Source organism: Chelonia mydas, chromosome 7 (assembly GCF_015237465.2).
Source record: "Chelonia mydas isolate rCheMyd1 chromosome 7, rCheMyd1.pri.v2, whole genome shotgun sequence".
NCBI lineage: Eukaryota > Metazoa > Chordata > Testudines > Cheloniidae > Chelonia > Chelonia mydas.
This window is the reverse complement of record NC_057853.1, coordinates 58,266,976-58,286,445: the sequence shown is the minus strand read 5'-3', so window position 1 is coordinate 58,286,445 and position 19,470 is coordinate 58,266,976. Positions and strand designations below refer to the sequence as shown.

General features: G+C 41.1%; 1 protein-coding gene across 6 annotated transcripts in view; it reads left to right on the top strand.

Annotated features, from left to right (window-relative positions):
* The first annotated feature begins 1,986 nt into the window (after positions 1-1,986).
* Positions 1,987-19,470, top strand: part of ERCC6 (ERCC excision repair 6, chromatin remodeling factor) — a 79,329-nt gene continuing 61,845 nt past the window's right edge. For 3 of the 6 annotated variants that reach the window (XM_043551056.1, XM_037903940.2, XM_037903941.2), the window contains exons 1-4: positions 1,988-2,674; positions 9,734-9,854; positions 12,212-12,320; positions 15,132-15,876. In XM_043551056.1, coding sequence (XP_043406991.1) covers positions 2,241-2,674; positions 9,734-9,854; positions 12,212-12,320; positions 15,132-15,876 — 1,409 coding nt within the window. In that variant the 5' untranslated portion in view covers positions 1,988-2,240. Of the gene's footprint in view, positions 2,675-9,733; positions 9,855-12,211; positions 12,321-14,719; positions 14,755-15,131; positions 15,877-19,470 lie in introns of those variants that run through there. The other 3 variants (XM_043551055.1, XM_043551057.1, XM_043551058.1) reach the window with 3 other exon arrangements.

Here is a 19,470-nt window from a genome sequence, read left to right as displayed (position 1 = left end):
GCTTCAAACTGATTCTGTTGTACACCATAGACAATAACTAACGATATTTCTACAGTCTCTGAAATGTGCAGTCCACGATTGTGGCATGCTCTGGAAGCATATTTAAATGATGATTAGGTTCCGACTCCCAGGTATTTACAAGACAGAACCATTTAACACCGCTGAGGATAACGATGTTGTAAATTCACCCCTGGATAAGGCTGGGGTTTTTGTACTGCAGATGGCTCACCTGTGAACAAGCTTTGGGTGGCAGGTGTCCTTTTTATAATCTATCTACAATACACTTCAGTGGAGCTACAGTGATTGCCGCCTGCCTTAGTAATAATAATATTTAATATTTAATGTGGGGCCATGGCCCCTTACTGTTGGACTGACATCTGGCCATCTTTCCAATGGGAAGCCCTCCATTAACTCATTTTCTTCTCAAGCTTGGGAAGGAAGGAACTTTTTATTTGAAAGTGCCTCTTTTGGCAACTCGTAAAGCTCTGTATGTTTTTTTCCAGGACAGTCTTTGCTTATAGTTTTGCTCCTCATTAATCAGCTTCTGGAAAACAGAGACTGCCCCTCCGTGCAGCTGTTTAGCTTTGACAACAACTTCATGTTGCTCTGTCCTTAAACGCTCCCTGGTCACGCTCTTTCTCACTTGGCACAAAGGCTGTGTGCTCCATACTTTAGATTTGTTGTAGCAATTATTACAAAGTTTCATTCCTTGTACTTAGAAGATGGCAACATAGGTTAAAAGTAAGCACCTTCATCCTAGCCAGTGAGCAAAAGATATTTGCATTAGTAGCCTATCTTTTGAGCAAGAAAGACAGGCAAGAGTACATCACACAGATGCTATACACCCTGCCCTGGTACCTCAGCCAATTTTGGCTATATCTCAAGTTGCTAATCTTTACGGCCCTTAAAGGGCTAGAAGCTAGGCAGTGTTGAGACTTCTGAGGAGCAGGGGGAAGAGTGTTTTCTGCACCGTTGCTTGTTGATCGGAATAAGCTCAATCCTCATCATTTTCAGAGCTAGTCACAAAAGCCTTCCCCCAATGAGAGTTAAAGAAAACTCAGTATCATTTCTCAAGGCCAGGTGACTATGAGGAGGAGATGGGAGAAGATAAAAATATCTCTAAGTAACAGTAGCTGGTCCTTGATGAAGAAATGCACTGAAACTCTTAATTTTATGTCTGGTGCAGAAAGGCCACAGTAGTGGGCATGTTAGAAATACCACAAATTAGGCAAAAGAATCATACCAATGTTTTAAATGCTTGGGGCACCACTAGAGCTCACTTAAGCTACTCTCTTGTTAACTGCAGCCCTGTGGGCCCTTCGGTCGTGCCACAGAGATGACATTGAAAAGAGCTGTCAGGTAAATTGCACTGGAGAGATTGTTGCAATCTGTATATTCCCAAGGCTGAGTTGGGGGCTGCAAGAGTGAGGATGTGGGGCATACATGGCCTCACCAATTAGCATAACAGTTGTTTCCCAAGCATACCTGGAATGTTACTCATCATTAAGGAGGTAAACTATTAATCTGCATGGTGTCAGAGTAGCAGCCTTGTTAGTCTGTATTCGCAAAAAGAAAAGGAGTACTTGTGGCACCTTAGAGACTAACCAATTTATTTGAGCATAAGCTTTCGTGAGCTACAGCTCACTTCATCGGCTGCATACTGTGGAAATGTAGAAGATCTTTTTATATACACACAAAGCATGAAAAAATACCTCCTCCCACCCCACTCTCCTGTTGGTAATAGCTTATCTAAAGCAATCACTCTCCTTACAATGTGTATGGTAATGAAGTTGGGCCATTTCCAGCACAAATGCAGTCAGCCAGGAGAAGACGCATGCGCAGCCCTACCCCTCTCTCCAGGAGAGCCCAAGGAAGGCAGCGCATGCGCTCTTGTCTCCTGCTCAGGCGAGAGGGAGGGGGAGCACGAGGTAGTGGCGGCCCGGCGCGCTCTCTATGCGCCGGGTGCGTGCATGGGAACGGTTGTTTCTACGCATGCGCTACCTGCGCAGTGTGCCGTCCGGGTCGCGGCGAGTTCCTCGCGCTGAGTTGAGTCTCGGCGCTCGGGGCCGGCGGAGTTGGGGGCGGGGCGGACACCCCGGGCTCGGCTGCCTCCGCCTTCCGGGGTCGCCCTGTCACTGCGGCGCGGCTCCCCAGCGTGGGCTGGCTTGGCGCCCTGCCTGCGAGAGCCCGGCCCGCCCGGGCCCATCGCCCCGCCCGCCCGGGCCCTGCTCGCGCCGAGGATGCCCACGGAGACAGGCCGCCCGCCGGGCGGGTCCCACGAGAGGGGCCCTGGGGCCGCTGCGAGCGATCCGGGTCCGAGCAGCGCGGGGGAAGCGGGGACTGCCCAGGGGACGGGCCCGTGCGACAGCGACCTGGGGGGCAGCCCTGGAGCTCCGGCCTCCGAGAATGGCCCCTGCGGCTCCTCCGGGGTTCCCGCGCGGGAGCCCCCCCGCACGGGACAGCCGCTGTTACACATTGACAGGCAGCAGATCCCGTCCGTGGCGCCCAGTGCCCAGGTTGCGGAGCTGAAAGGTCTGGGGGTCGACGTGTACGACCAGGATGTGCTGGAGCAGGGAGTCCTCCAGCAGGTAGACAATGCGATCAGTGACGCCAACAGGGCCACGACATTAGCCAATGCAGAGGCAGAATACCAATCGGTGCTGGACGATTTAAGGTAAGTTTGTGTGCAGTCTCTTACTACTTTTAAACTCATGTGGTACCTAGTAATAAAAGTTTGTTGAATCATAGAAGTAAGAGATGGAAATGATTATGTATCACTTACTTCACCATCACATCTCAAAACAGTTGATTAGTTGAATCCTTATTACTATTATACAGGTGGAGAACGTGAAGCACATACAGGTATGTGTTAAATGACTTACCTGAGGTTATCTAGCTAATCAGTGGCAGAGTAAGGGAATAGAAAGGGTTTACCTGATTGTCCACTAGCCCATACGGCCTCCCAACAAGTCATCTTATCCCTCTTCTGACCAGCCAGTGCAGAATTGTCCCACGCAATATATTGCAAGGTGTATTGTAAATCTAAGTGGAGTTATGCTTGGAGGAGTGACCCGGTAAAAATAACACCATGTAATGTGCTTCCTATGATCCCATAACTGGTGGATCACAGAACAAAGTATCTTGTCCCAAGCTCTTGTAACAATATTCAGGAAATCCGCCCTATAAAAACCGAAAGCTAAAGTGGTATGTAGACAGTAAGGTCTAGAGGAATGGGACTAAGGCTTTTTATACACTAGCACTTTTGTCTGTAAATCTTTTGTCGGTCAGGAGTGTGGGGTGGGGTGGGGGGGGGGGGGGAGACCAATATAAGTTTCACCGACAAAAGCACCATAGTGGGCAGCACTGTGTCAGCAGGAGATGCTCTCCCGCTGACATAGTTACTGCCAGTCTTTGGGGATGGTTTAATTATACTGGCAGGAGAGAGCTTTCCCGTCAGCATAGAGAGGCTACACAGGAGACCTTACAGTGGCGCAGCTACAGCAGTACAGCTGTGCCTCTGTAAGGTCTGTAGTGTAGACATAGCCTATGAGACATGAACTCCTGAACTTTAATCCTAGCTCTGCTTCGCAGTGTCCAACACAACCACTGAGTTGCTACGTGATCTTGGGCATCTCATTCAACCTCTTCATTCTTTAGTTTCTCTGTTTTTGCATTATTGTTATTTTACAGTGCCCGAGAATTGTTTTTTTACCGCGCATCACAGTATGTATAAGACAGCTCTCAAAGAACTTAGAAAACTTTATGCACCTGACTAATCCTTTTGACATCAGTGAATCTACTCACACATGAAGTTAAGAGGATGCATAAGAGTTGTTTGAAATTAGGCCTTAATCTTTCAGTGATGGAGCAAAAGGTGGTAGTGGGTACATGGGGGTTGACACAGGAAGAGTGGGGCAAAATCAATACGATAATGCATTTACTCTTTCAAGGCTGGTGCACAGCATGGGGAATAAACTTTTCATATAATCATAGGAATGTAGGGCTGCAAGGAATTTGTGGGGTCATCTAGTCCAGCCCTCTGTGCCGCAGGACCTAGTATACCAACACCATCCCTGACAGGTCTTTGCTTAAACTGTTCTTAAAAATTCCAGTGATGGGGATTCCACAACCTCCCTTGGAAGCCTATTCTAGTGCTTAACTTTCCTCATAGTTGGAAAATTTTTCCCAATATCTAACCATAATCTCCCTTGCTGCAGATTAAGCCCGTTACTTCATGTTCTACCTTCAGTGGACCTGGAGAACCATTGATCATTGTCTTTATAACAGTCCTTAACATATTTGAAGACTGTATCAGGTCGTCGCCCCCCCCCGGGTCTTCTTTTCTCAAGACTAAACATGCCCACTTTTTTTACTCATTCCTCATAGGTCAGGTTTTTTCAAACCTTTTATCATTTTTATTGCTCTCCTCAAGACTCTCTCCAATTTGTCCACGTTCCTTAAAGTGTGGTGGTGCCCAAAACTGGACACAGTACTCCAGCTGAGGCCTCACTAATGCTGAGTAGAGCAGGACAGTAACCGTCTCCCATAACACCCCAGAATGTTAGCCTTTTTTCAGTTGTATCACATTGATGACTCATTCAATTTGTGATCCACTATTTTTTCTTAGTTGCATGTGTGTGTCACAGAAGAAACGGTCTTTAACAGTGATTTAAATGAGGGAAGGTGAGTAGTCTTTTCAGACTAGTTAACAAAGAGTGTTTTATGTGTATGAAGCTGCTTGCAAGACAGTGTGGAGATGGTTGTGGACAAAGTAAGCAAATGGGACATGAAGTCTGGTATCATTGGCAGACTGGATGGGACAGGGACAATGAGAAAAGAGATGCATGTAAGCAAAGGGATAGAGTTGGTCAGAGTCCTGGAGAGTCAAAAAATAAGTGTTAAACTTGGTGTGGTGGTGGAGGGGAGTGAGTGAAAGATTCAGATAGTGAGATAAAAGGATTAGAATGACAGAACCCAAGGATAATCTTAGTAGCTGCATTTTTGCATGGACTAGGCGGGGGTGATGCAGATGTCAGGGAGGTCCGATAGGATGAGGCTCTTGTGACCAAAATGGGAGGTGACAAGGGCCTAAAGGAGAGTTCTAGTTGTGTAGACAGAGAAAAGGGTGGATTTAAGTGATGTTACAAAGGAAGCAGCAGCAGCGAGATTTGGAGATGGCCTAGTAGATGTATGGGGCTGTGGATAGGAAAGAGTCAAAGGTGACGTGGGTTACAGACCTCAGTTATAGAGTGGATGATGGTGTGTTCAACAGTAACAGAAGAGGGAGTGGATAGAGTTTTGGAAAAAAGACAAAGTTCAGTTGTGACCATGTTACTTTTTTAAGTCAAAAGTGATAGAAAAGATACCCAGGAGGAGATGTCAAAGAAAGAGGATGAAGTGAGTGACCGGATGGCTTCAGACAAGTCAGGAGTAAGAGGCAGATGTTGGTGTTGTCAGCATTGATGTCAGAGCTACAGTAGTTGAAGCTATGTGATCAGATGAGATCACACAAAGAAAAAGGTGTAGAAGGAGAAGAGGAAGTGGCCAAGGTTATATAGTTCTGTAGGACTCTAGAAATGGGAGAGGGAAGCAGGAAGATTTGTAAGAAGACCCTGAAGGAATGGCCAAAAAAGGAGGAGGAGAACTAGGGGAAAGGACAGTCACAAAATCAATAGAAGGACAACGTGAGAAGGGAAGGGGTGATCTAAAGTGTTTAGAAACAGCAGAGAGGTCAGGGATGGTGAGGAAGGAGTAAAAGCCCTGAGACCAAGTGAGGAATAGATCATAACTCAGTGGAGCAGCGGAGGGTGGAATCTAGATTAGGGTAGGTTTCAGAGTAGCAGCCGTGTTAGTCTGTATTCGCAAAAAGAAAAGGAGTACTCGTGGCACCTTAGAGACTAACCAATTTATTTGAGCATAAGCTTTCGTGAGCTACAGCTCACTTCATCGGATGCATAAAGTGGAAAATGCAGTGAGGATTTTTTATACACACAGACTATGAAAAAATGGGTGTTTATCACTTCAAAAGGTTTTCTCTCCCCCCACCCCACTCTGCTGCTGGTAATAGCTTATCTAAAGTGATCACTCTCCTTACAATGTGTATGATGATCAAGGTGGGCCATTTCCAGCACAAATCCAGGGTTTAACAAGAACGTCTGAGGAACAGTGGGGGGAGGAGAGGGAGGTAGGAAAAAACAAGGGGAAATAGGTTACCTTGCATAATGACTTAGCCACTCCCAGTCTCTATTCAAGCCTAAGTTAATTGAATCCAATTTGCAAATGAATTCCAATTCAGCAGCCTCTCGCTGGAGTCAGGTTTTGAAGGTTTTCTGTTGTAATATCGCAACTTTCATGTCTGTAATCGCGTGAACAGAGAGATTGAAGTGTTCTCCGACTGATTTATGAATGTTATAATTCTTGACATCTGATTTGTGTCCATTTATTCTTTTACGTAGAGACTGTCCAGTTTGACCAATGTACATGGCAGAGGGGCATTGCTTGCACATGATGACATATATCACATTGGTAGATATGCAGGTGAACGAGCCTCTGATAGCGTGGCTGATGTTATTAGGCCCTGTGATGGTGTCCCCTGAATAGATATGTGGGCACAGCTGGCAACGGGCTTTGTTGCAAGGATAGGTTCCTGGGTTAGTGGTTCTGTTGTGTGGTATGTAGTTGCTGGTGAGTATCTGCTTCAGGTTGGGAGGCTGTCTGTAGGCAAGGACTGGTCTGTCTCCCAAGATTTGTGAGAGTGTTGGGTCATCCTTCAGGATAGGTTGTAGATCCTTGATAATGCGTTGGAGAGTTTTAGTTGGGGGCTGAAGGTGACGGCTAGTGGCGTTCTGTTATTTTCTTTGTTAGGCCTATCCTGTAGTAGGTGACTTCTGGGTACTCTTCTGGCTCTGTCAATCTGTTTCTTCACTTCAGCAGGTGGGTACAGACATGAAAGTTGCGATATTACAATAGAAAAACTTCAAAACCAGACTCCAGCGAAAGGCTGCTGAATTGGAATTCATTTGCAAATTGGATTCAATTAACTTAGGCTTGAATAGAGACTTGGAGTGGCTAAGTCATTATGCGAGGTAACCTATTTCCCCTTGTTTTTTCCTACCCCCCTCCCCTCCCCCCACTGTTCCTCAGATGTTCTTGTTAAACCCTGGATTTGTGCTGGAAATGGCCCACCTTGATTATCATACACATTGTAAGGAGAGTGATCACTTTAGATAAGCTATTACCAGCAGTAGAGTGGGGTGGGGGGAGAGAAAACCTTTTGAAGTGACAAACACCCATTTTTTCATGGTCTGTGTGTATAAAAAATCCTCACTGCATTTTCCACTTTATGCATCCGATGAAGTGAGCTGTAGCTCACGAAAGCTTATGCTCAAATAAATTGGTTAGTCTCTAAGGTGCCACAAGTACTTCTTTAGATTAGGGTAATATGTTCCAAGGTCAAAAGGGATCATTGTGATCATCTAGTCTGACGTCTGAATAACGTAACACATATAACTATAATGTATAACTTCCCCAAAATTATAAGTAAGAGGGGAGTGGGGACGGGTTTGGAGGAGATGAATTCAAAGCAATGATTTTTAACTGCTTTCTTGATGATTTTGGAGCTGAACGGGAAGAGAGATGTGGTTGAAGATGTGTTGGTTTTGAGAATAGGAAAGACTATTGCTGTGTTTAGCCATTATCCTCATTTTACAGATGAACATCTCACAGTCACAGGGGTTGACTATTTTACATTTACATAGTGCTTTTGAGATGCAAAGCTGGGCATCAGGATGATATATTTATTCTACCATTAGAACTTGCAAATGTGCCAGAGGCCAATACAGGACCCCCACATAAGGGTGGACATAAGAGGGGCACATTTAGTGGGAGGAGACATCCATGAAGATGTTTTCACTAGTACGTTCCACCCCAAACCTAATTAATAACAGAAAATGTGGTGGAAAAAGCATGGCTTTGCACAATGCATTTGCTGCACATACTGTGGATGGCAATGGCGAATTATGATTCTCCTTTAAAAACACATTGTAGCACTTATTTCATTCAACAGAGGCCACTTTGCAAGAGTAAATGTGAATTTATCTAGTGTGTATGTCCTCAAATGATAGATTTCAGAGTAGCAGCCATGTTAGTCTGCATTCGCAAAAAGAAAAGGAGTACTTGTGGCACCTTAGAGACTAACCAATTTATTTGAGCATAAGCTTTTGTGAGCTACAGTTCACTTCATCGGATGCATTAATGCTGTAGCTCACGAAAGCTTATGCTCAAATAAATTTGTTAGTCTCTAAGGTGCCGCAAGTACTCTTTTTTTTCTTTTTATGTCTTCGAAGCTCTTCTGGCCCCTTGCTATTTAGCCAATAGGGCCTCAAACAGTGTGAGACTTGTTCTTCATCTCTGTTTGCACATTTGTTCATGTAATTTCTGGTTACATTCCAAAGAGACCTCTGTTTGTTGCATCAGCGTCTGATGGTTTGATTTCTGTTTGGCCTAATATTAGCATCTAAAAATATCACTCGGTCTTGCATTGTTATATAAATGAGCTAGCTGGCAGACTAGTCATGCAGCAAGTTATAGAAAAGTGTGAAAATAGGGATAGGTAGAGAGAGAAGCTTGCTTCTTTAATGTATATTTAAAAATCCACTCTCTCCACCATTATTTGTTTGGGCTGGTATGCTTTCCTTTGCATTTCTGATTATTAGTTTGAATGATAATGTATTATCACATGCTGCAGTTGGTCCAATGTGACATCATGTATTGATGTTGTACACAATGGAGAAAAGAAGAACTCAGTATCTTATATTCAAAAAATGTTAGTTTTACCTCTTATCTGTAGCTAATCAGTACAGTAGGCTCTTTGTGCCGTCATTTCTATTGATGAGACAGTCCGCCCCCCCCCCCCCCGTTTCCCCCCCTCCCCTCCAATTTTAAGAGATCATGCAACAGTCGTTAAATGGTGACACTTTTTGGTTACTGTCCACCTAGGCTTTACGTGAGGCAGTGGCAGGTTATATATAAGAATTTGAATAAATATAGTGACCTAGACATGAAAGGTTCAGTACTACTGTACCTTCGTAAAATTATTTTACAGCACAATACAAAAATAATTTTATCTGTTAAATAGACACTAAGGTTAAAATAAGATTTAAAATAAATGCCCATACCAATGTATTTTCTAACTATAGATTATTAAAACAGATTTAAAAAAGAAACCCAACTCTTTCACCACTTATACTTTATTTCTTGCGCTTCTCTTACCTTGGATAATAAAAGTAGATTGCCCAGTTTCACTTCCTGGTAGAGCCCTGCACGGAACTATTCTTTAATCCCACTCCTGTTATGGCAGCAGGTCCTGGAGGACCCCAGGGGATCCCAATCCCACTGCAGGGCTCTACTTCCTGGTAGTTGTTCATTAGCAGAGATGTAATTATTGAGTTCCAAATACTGCAGTGCGTTGTTTGTATTTGAACAGAACTGTTTAACATTTTAAAAAAATCATAAAAACATTTTTACAAATGCTTGATTCATTTTAAAAACTAGCCTTTGTAAAATTCAAAGGCCAAGAAAATCAGCATATTTATTTAGAAATCCAACTTTAGCCTTCTGTTTGTTAAAATCTTGGCTATAATTTTTAGATTTAAACTCTGAGTTGAAAATGTCATGTACTTACTCTTCTCATTATTACAACTGAGTACTAAATGAACATCTTTGTATTTTTCAGGTCCTGTATGACATCTTTGAAACAGATCAATACAATTATAGAGCAACTTACTCCTCAAGCTGTCAGTAGCAAAGATATAAACAGAAAACTAGACTCTGTAAAACGACAAAAGTATAACAAGGTGACTGAAAAAAATTAACTTGTGCTTTGGATTGCTTAAGGCGCTGATCCTGTGTCAGGTTTCACACTTGAGGATCCTGATAAAGGGTCAGAGTCTAAACTTGCAGTTCCTTCACCATTTCAACAGTGTTTTTTTTTGTTTTGTTTTTGTTTTGTTTTTTACCAAAGGTTATAAGAACTTAATCCAAAGCCTCTGAAGTCAGTGGGAGTTGTTCCATTGACTTGGGCTTTGGAACAGTCTCTAAAATAATAGTTCTAGAGCTCGTTTGGATAAATGATTGTAATTCCTGTAGGGCCTCATGGTGGTGTTTCAGAGTGTTAGCAATGTTATGTGATTTTTTTTCTCCGCACTTGTGTCCATGTTATCTGAAAATGAATTAATGAACAACCAGTTGCAGGATAATAGCTAACTTGAATGAGGTGTTCTTTATTAGCCATTTCTAAAACTGCTGAAGTCTTAGACCAAAATGTTCTCAAACTTTATTGCACCATGACCCCCTTCTGACAACAAAATTACTACTGGACCTCAGGAGGGAGGACCGAAGCCTGAGCCCGCCCAAGCCCCACCACCCTGAGGCGGGGGAGGCAAACCAAAGCCCCGCAGGCCAGGGAGCCAAAGCCCAAGGGCTTCAGCCCCAGGCAGGGGGCCTGTGAGCTGAGCCCTGCCGCCTAGGGCTGAAGCCTTTGGGCTTGGGCTTGGGCTCCAGGCCCCAGCAAGTCTTAAGGCAGCCCTGGTGACCCCATTAAAATGGGGTCACGACCCACTTCGGCGTCACGACCCACAGTTTGAGAACCGCTGTCTTAGACTAAATCACTGTATAGAAAAACCTTAGCAACTTTGTTTTTATGAGTAGTCTTATTGATCTTAAGACATTAGTCAAATGAGTGAAGTTACGTGTGTGATGTTTACAGATTCAGGCCCTAAATTACAAGTTGCACCCTATTTGTGTTGTAGTTTGTGCAATTTCAGTTTTTTTAATAATACTTCACCTTTTTGAGTAGTTAAAAAAAAATCCTTAGTAGGTGAAAGCCAAATTTTTTTCATAGTGAGACAAATGTTCATTGCCTTATAAAGAGCTAAGTTATGAAATTATCTTCTTGATAGCTTAGTGCTGACATGTGGCAAGTGCTTTATAAGATGGGTATTATGACAGCAGGGATGTCAGTGCTTGTGTAAGTATCTTTTATAACTGCACACAGGTGCGCTGGAGGATTTTCAGCAAATGACACTCAAGGAAACAGCTCATTGAGGGTAGTTTTACTAAATTTAAAAAAATTAAAACTTGATCCTCAAATCATGCGCTTCTGAGGGGAGGGGAAAAGATTTAGAAAGAATGAAGTTTATAAGTAATAAAAACTTGTACTGCTTTGTGTGTTTAATAATTTGATCAGTTTATTTATAAATCAGGAAATTCATAGATTCCAAATCCAGAAGGGACCATTATGATTTGATGACCTGTATAACACAGTCCATAACCTTCTTGGTCACCTTAGGAATTGTAACTTTGCCACATTATAACACTTATGAGGACAACAAAAGTGGATAAAAGATTATGAAAGAAGTGTAAATGGTGGTGAGCTACGATTGTTACAGGACCCGTAATTTTGAATTCCCTCACTCTTGTATGATTACAAGCACTGTGGTGTTAGTTTTTTTGCAAATAAATTAGTTGTCTTCTCTTGAGCTCACTTGGTGTAATAATACCTGTTCATGCATGAAGAAGAACATTGACTGGTTTTGAGTTCTTTCAGTCTCTTTGTGGCAACACATCTCAAAACAAATGTGTTGAAGAGAAGATTTGTACTTAATTTTATGATTGCAATTAGCATATATGAAAGTGAAGGACTGGCACTGACTGAGCTCAAATATATGCTTAGTGCAAATTTCATAAGCTATATATGGGGCTTTTCTTCACTGGATCCTAGGGCCAAGTTTAAAAAATGCATACCCAAGTGTATGTGAAAGTATCTGATGCACATAAGATTTGTTTGTGTGCACAACCTTAACTTGTGCATGCCCATCTGGTGTTTGCATGTATATTGTGTGCATGTATATGCTGTGCATGTACACCTGAATTAGTGCACTTTTAGAAATTTATGCCCCAGTCATGATGAACTATGCCAAACTGGGGGTGTGGATGTGTATGTGTTATGTAGAGAAGTATCCACCAGGTGCTGGGATGACACCTTCAACATGCATTTTTATCACATAGAACCATATCAAAATTTGAACTTGTTTCAGATGCAAAATGCTAACCTGCTACTTAACATAGTAATAACAGCTTGAACCTTGTTGTTTGTAAGAAAAGCAAGTCAGCTACCAAGAGTTTTAAATTTTGTACACTATTGTCATTCAAGGAGCAACAGTTAAAAAAGATCAAAGCAAAACAAAAGCGTCTCCAAGCAGTTCTTGGTGGAGCAGAGACTCTCATTGGAACAAATGATGTTGAATTTCAGGATGATGAAGGTGAGGGAAAATGCCATTGCAAATCTTTTTCTGAGTTTCTGTCATTTCTATGTAATGCCTTTTGTTGTTTGAAACTCCTTGCCAAGATCTTTGCCAGTGAACATGAGTAAATAAATTTCAGTGGTTTGTTTTCAAAGAGTGATTTTAGGAACACTTAATTCTCTGCACCTGCAGAATTGCAGATCTCAGAGTATCCATGTGGGGATTTTTAAAGACTGAAAGTAGATCTGTGCTTAGTTCAGTAGGGAGAGCTAATGCACATTAGAGTATTGGGCTTAATAAATTGGAAATCTTAACATTTTTCACAGCTAATGTGATAAAGCTAACGTAGTGATTGAATTACATTTCATAATCAGCCATCAGTCAGTACTCACCAAATTGGTTTTTCATATCTTGGTAGGAAACACTTTTTAGAAATTAAAAAATGTTTACGTTATATGAGCTGTACAGTGTGAGAACAGTAGTTTCTTACGGAATACCCTGATAATTGTCTCAATGTTTCCAAGATCAAATCTAACTGAGCATCTGTTGTTGTTTTTTCTTACTTCCCTCTGCAAACTCAACATGAGTTCTTAGAGTCAAGCTGGTATCTTTCTGTCCTGTATGTCATCACTAATAATCAAAATTCTGAAGGCCAAAATAGGCACCCATTGATATCTGTGCAGCCCCATTAGAGTTCAGTGAGTTTGTACAGGGGTAGCGCATTGAAATTCATAATACTGTTCTGACACATGACTTGAATAGGTTCCTGCTCTCTCACTCACATCTGTGTTGGATCTGCAGGTCATAAAGGAGTAAAAAGCAGTAAAGGCTTATTTTTGACAGTAAAATGGTAGATTTGAGTTGGAATAGATCTATGGAATAAGAATGTGCCACTTCTGACGGTCACTTTTGTGAATAGAAATACACCATAAGATCCTTCCTTTTATGCTCTGTGCACTAAAACTCATGCATTTGGTACGAGGAAATGTAGCTTAGTCATGACGAGGTCTTTACGTCTAGTGTATGTTCTTCTTTCTGAAAGCTTACAGTTATGTAATCTGGTAAAGTAATGAGTTTACGGAAATAGCTACATATGTGATTACTGAATCCTTGTCTTCTGTAAATAAATATTTCGAAGGAAATAGTGTTCTGATGCTATGGTCATTAGCTTATAAATATCTAGATATAACATGCAAACATATAAAAAAGTTAACATAAAGCTGTAGCAGGGTATAGTTGATCTTGAAGAGCAATCGTATCTGTTCAAAGAACATTAAACTCAAGTTACGTGCACACCTGCTCATCACACTCAGGATGTGTAGCAGAAGAACCATAGTAATTTAAATAAATAGCATTTTTTTAAAATTACGCATTAATTTTAAATTAGGTTCCCCTTGAGTGGGATAAGTAAGTGTGCAATTGAATCATTTTGGAATATGGTACAACCGTAAAAAAAAAAATGACTTCACAAATTAAGTTCTATATTTGGCATTTACTAACACGGGTCCTGATACAGAAATGTAGTTAGGTACATTTGTAATCTCACTGAATTTAGTGGGACTACTCATGCTTAAAGTTAAGTACAAGCTTAACTACTATGCTGGTTCAATGCCAGAGGCCCCAGTCCTACAATCTGATCCAGGTGTACCCTTAAGTACCTTACAGGATTGGAACTGTAATTTCTGTCCTTCTGGTGGGAAGGCTGAGGAAGAGGAACAGTTGTATTGTGGAGATATTAATTGTAGTCTCATCAAGAAACATTAATAAAAAGGAATCTGAAGGAAATGAGCTTGTGGATGCAGTGTGAGTATCTGGCAAGGACATGAATTGGGCACTGAATCGAAGAAATGGAGTTAAGAGATACCAGCATCTTGTTAACCACTCAGTTTCTAAAACATGAGTTAAAAGTGGTTTCAGATACTGCACCAGTCACTTAGTGTACCTGCCAACTTTTTGTTATGCATCATGTTGTGAATGTATATACATATAGACCAGTGTGTGTGGTGTATGAACATTTCAATAATTTTTGTGCACAGTTTTTTGTTTTGTGTTCTGTGTAGTTACTATTTTTTTTAAGTCATAATCAGAAGGTAGATGGCAGTGATCTATAGTAGATGTTTGGTAGGGTATTCGATAAGGTAAGAAACTTTGAGTGTATAATCAGCCTTGTGTCCCTTCTCTGATGTATGGTGTGAAGAAATGCCAAGAGTGCAAGTTTAAGAGTGTAGCCATTAAATTATTAATTGTAGTGTTGGAAGATCAAGTTAAAGTGGTCTGTGGGAATTTCAGTTTTTTGACTTCTGGAAAGTCAGTATGTCAGAGGGGACGTTAGTGGTACTGAGTGTTGTGATGGCAGTGGGTTAATGCTTGGAGATCGATGATGTGGATATTGACTTAATTTCTGATTATCTTTGCAGATATGCTTCATGTCAGAAATGGCTGCATTTCAGTGGTGGGTGAAGTGATTGCATTGTGTGTGTAGTTTGGAGATAACATTTTACATGTACAGTATATAGCACTTTTTATCTGACCCTTTTGGCCTTCTATTTCATTCTTTTCCTTTTTGGAATGCTTTTTTCTCTTTTTCCCTCCAGTTTAGTTTGTATGGCTGGTTTCTCTAACCATTGAATTAGTTGGATGTAATTTTGGTTTATTCTGTACAGTGTATGAGGAAGGGTGCTAGTTTCAGGATTGATGCTTTATATATTATTAAAACAAATAAATTTAAAGGTTAAAACAAACCTGCTTATCTGTTTGAACTGCAGGATATTACTTAGAGCACATAAATGAGTCTGCAGTAAGAAATGAATGTTCTGAGTCTCTTTGCAGAGCCTGGTCCATCGTCTCTTGGCAGTATGCTCATGCCAGTCCAAGAAACAGAATGGGAGGAACTCATTCGTACTGGTCAGATGACCCCTTTTGGAACAAAGGTCCCTCAGAAGATAGAAAAGAAGCCGCGCAGGTTAATGCTAAATGAAGCATCTGATTTTGAGAAGTATTTGGCAGATCAAGCTAAGCTGTCATCCGAAAGGAAAAGGTCAGCCCTTAAGAAGGGACCAAAGAATAAAGCACAGGCCAAGAACATTCAGTGTGAAACTCCCACATTAGTCATAAAGGGAAAGGGTGGCAAAACCAGAACCCTGTCAAAAACAGATAAGCGCCTGAAAAAGCACATGAAGAAACTTCAGAACCATGCTCTTCAGATCCAATTTAAGATAGGAATGCCAAAGGAAAAGAGGCGTCCTGAGGTCAAGGAGAAGCTGAGAGGTGAACCAGGGGATGACAGTGAAGAGTCAGAATGTGTGCCTGATGAGGAGCTTTTTAATCCAGAGGAGGAGGAGGAAGAGGAGGAAGCGGCGGCATTTTTTCATGCTGAGGATCATTGTGATTACGAACTGAAGACTTTGCCAGGAGGAAGAAAACATTCAGGGAAGAGAAACCTTAAGGAAGAAGCTGAGGAGGATGAAGACTTCTTCCCAAGCTCTGAGGAAGAGGAAGAGAACACAGTAGGAAATCGTAGAGTAAAGAGATGCAGAGATGATGGAGATGAAGATTACTATAAACAAAGGCTAAGGTTAGTCCAAGAAGGCTTTATATTAGTAACTTTTATAGATATCACACACACAGACAGTGGCTGAAATATACCTCCAAGAATTCAGCTGAAGGGATGGGGTTGTAAAATTAAACGTAGACTGAGCCAAAAAAAATATCCAAATGCAGACTTCTAAAAGGCTCTTACGATATTGGGACTATTCTATAATAAGTACCTCAGTGTCTGATTTCCTGCTATTAAAGAGCCTGCTTTGTGAAATAAACAATTTCTACTTCACTGTTTTTCAGTGTGGCCAAAAATCAATACATGAAAAATAAGGCAGTTTGGGGGATTGTGTGGTATTACTACATAATAATTCTGTTGACTTCTGTAGCACTTTTTAAAGGATTTTGTGTGCTTTACAGAGATGTGCAAGTATCATTCCTCCTATCGTACAGATAAGAATACTCAAGTACGGGGAGACTGTAACTTGCCTAATGTCTTGTGCACACAATCACTGATAGACCTGAGAATAAAAGCTAGGAGTTCTGAGTCTTAGTCTTCTGCTATAACCCATTGATTGTGCTGCCCAAGAGGAAATAACTATCTAATTAGTGGTAGTTTTGTACAGTAGTATTTTTATATAGCCTGTTGAGTGTTTTGGAGGCCTTTCAACAGGAAGTTTTGATGTCTGTAGCTGAGTGCCCATTCGCACTAAATGAAAATTAGTTTTAGACCTTGTTTTTCTTTGTGTAGCCTCTGAGTGTGAATATGCAGTGCCCATATTGAACGATTCCAGTTACAGGTGAATAACCTTAATTTTTTGTGTATGGGTATTCCTTATGTCAAATCCATGTGCTTTTTTACCTCACACTGTTTAAATAAATATGCAAATATATTACAATATATGATCAGTATTGGTCATTGGAATTTTGATTTTTGTGCTTAAAGATGCTGTTATCGTGGTCATAAGGGTGCCTGTGTTTTAAAATGGTACCCGCTTACTCAACATACCTGCTCCTTGTGTATATTCAGGGTCTTTCTTACCTGCTTGCTTCAGTGACTAAAATATATTTTAGCCCTGTTAAATCAGCACAAGTTTGAGATAGGAAACTGGATTCTATTCTGGCTAATGTATCAACACCAGAATTGTTATGGAAATGCTGGTTGTGATGCTGTAGTAAGGTTGAGTTGAATTTTGCACATTAAGCAGGATTCAACCATATTGTTACGTCAGAAGAACAGAGTATCCTTCCCAGACTTACAGCACTTGCTCTTTGAGTACAGAATGAATTTTCTGAGAATTTACAAGTAAATTGTTCAGTTAGTTTGAGTTAAAATTAATTAAATTGATCCTTTAAGAAATGTAGCACCCTATGTCAGATCACCATTTTTGGACCTGAGTAATCTTAATCACAGAATTGTAGAACTGGAAGGGACCTTGAGAGGTCTTCTAGTTCAGTCCCCCGCACTCAAGGCAGGAGTAAGTATTATCTAGACCAGTGCTACTCAAAGTGGTGTGTCCGCGAGTCATCGACTGCCGGTCTGCGCGCACATTGGGAAAAAAAATTGCCGGTCCCCCACCTCAGATAGCTTGAGAAGCACTGATCTAGACCAACCCTGATAGGTGATTGTCTAACTGCTCTTAAAAACGTCCAATGATGGGATTCCACAAACTCCCCAGGCAATTTATTCCCGTGCTTAACTACCCTGATAGGAAGTTTTTCCTAATGTCCAACCTAAACCTCCCTTGCAGCAATTTAAGCCCATTGCTTCTTTTCCTAGCCTCAGAGGTTAACGAGAACAATTTTTCTCCCTCCCCCTTGTAACAACCTTTTATGTACTTGAAAACTATTATCATATCCCCCCTCAGTTTTCTCTTCTCCAAACAAAACAAACCCAATTCTTTCAAACTTTCTTCATTGATCATGTTTTCTAGCCCTTTAGTCATTTTTGTTGCTCTCCTCTGAACTTTCTCCAATTTGTCCATGTCTTTCCTGAAATGTGGCGACCAGAACTAGACACAGTACTCCTATTGAGGCTGTATCAACCCGTATCTTGTGTCTTGCTTACAATACTCCTGCTAATACATCCCGAATGATGTTTGCTTTTATTGCAGTAGTGTTATACTGTTGACTCAGTTTAGCTTGTGATCCACTATGACCCCCAGATCCTTTCCTCTGTACTCCTTCCTAGTCATTTCTCATATGTATGTATGTGACTGACTGATTTCCTTCCTAAGTGGAGTACTTTGCATTTATCCTTACTGAATTTCATCCTATTTACTTCAGACCATTTCTCCAGTTTGTCCAGATCATTCTGAATTTTAATTCTACCCTCCAGCTTGCAACCCCTCTCAGTTTGGTATTGTCCACAAACTTTATAAGTGTATTCTCTATGCTATTATCTAAATCATTGGTGAAAATATTGAACAGAACTGTACCCAAGACCGATCCTTGCAGGACCCCACTCGTTATGCCCTTCCAGCTTGACTGTGAACCACTGTTAACTACTTTCATAGAACGGTTTTCCAACCAGTTATGCACCCACCTTATAGTAGCTCCATCTAGGTTGTATTTCCCTAGTTTGTTTATAAGATTGTGCAAGACAGTATCAAAAGCCTTACTAAAGTCAAGATATACCACATCTACTGCTTCCCCCATCCACAAGGCTGTTGAAGAAAGGCTGTCGAAGAAAGCTATTAGATTGGTTTGACACAATTTGTTCTTGACAAATTCACGTTGACTTACTTATCACCTTATTATCTTCTAGGTGTTTGCAAATCGATTGCTTAGTTATTTGCTCCATTATCTTTCAGAGTACTGAAGTTAAACTGACTGGTCTGTAATTCCCTGGGTTGTGCTTATTCTCATTTTTATAGATTGGTGTACTGTATTTTCCCTTTTCCAGTCCTCTGGAATCTCTCCCGTCTTCCACAGCTTTTCGAAGATAATCGCTAATGGCTCAGATAGCTCCTCAGTCATCTCCTTGAGTATTTAATCAGACCTTGGTGATTTGAAGACCTCTAACTTGTCTATAAAAAGAAAAGGAGTACTTGTGGCATCTTAGAGACTAACAAATTTATTTGAGCATAAGCTTTCATGATGAAGTGGGCTGTAGCTCATGAAAGCTTATGCTCAAATAAATTTGTTAGTCTCTAAGGTGCCACAAGTACTCCTTTTCTTTTTGCGGATACAGACTAACACGGCTGCTCCTCTGAAACATAACTTGTCTATGTAATTTTTAATTTGTTCTTTCCCTGTTTTAGTCTCATATTCCAGCTCATTTTCACTGGTGTTCACTATGTTAAACATCCAATTGCTACAAAAAATTTTGGTGAAAACTGAAACAAAAGTCATTTAGCACTACTGCCATTTTCACATTTTCTGTTCTTGTTTTCCCCCATCATCAAGTAAGAGGCCTACCCTGTCTTTAGTCTTCCTCTTGCTTCTAAGGTGTTCGTAGAATGTTTTCTTTTTATCCTTTCTGTCTCTAGCTAGTTTAATATCGTTGTTTGCCTTGGCCTTTCTAATTTTATCCCTACATGCTTCTGTTTGTTTTTATATTTATCCTTTTGTAATTCGACCTACTTTCCACTTTTTGTAGGACTCTTGAGTTTCAGATCATTGAAGATCT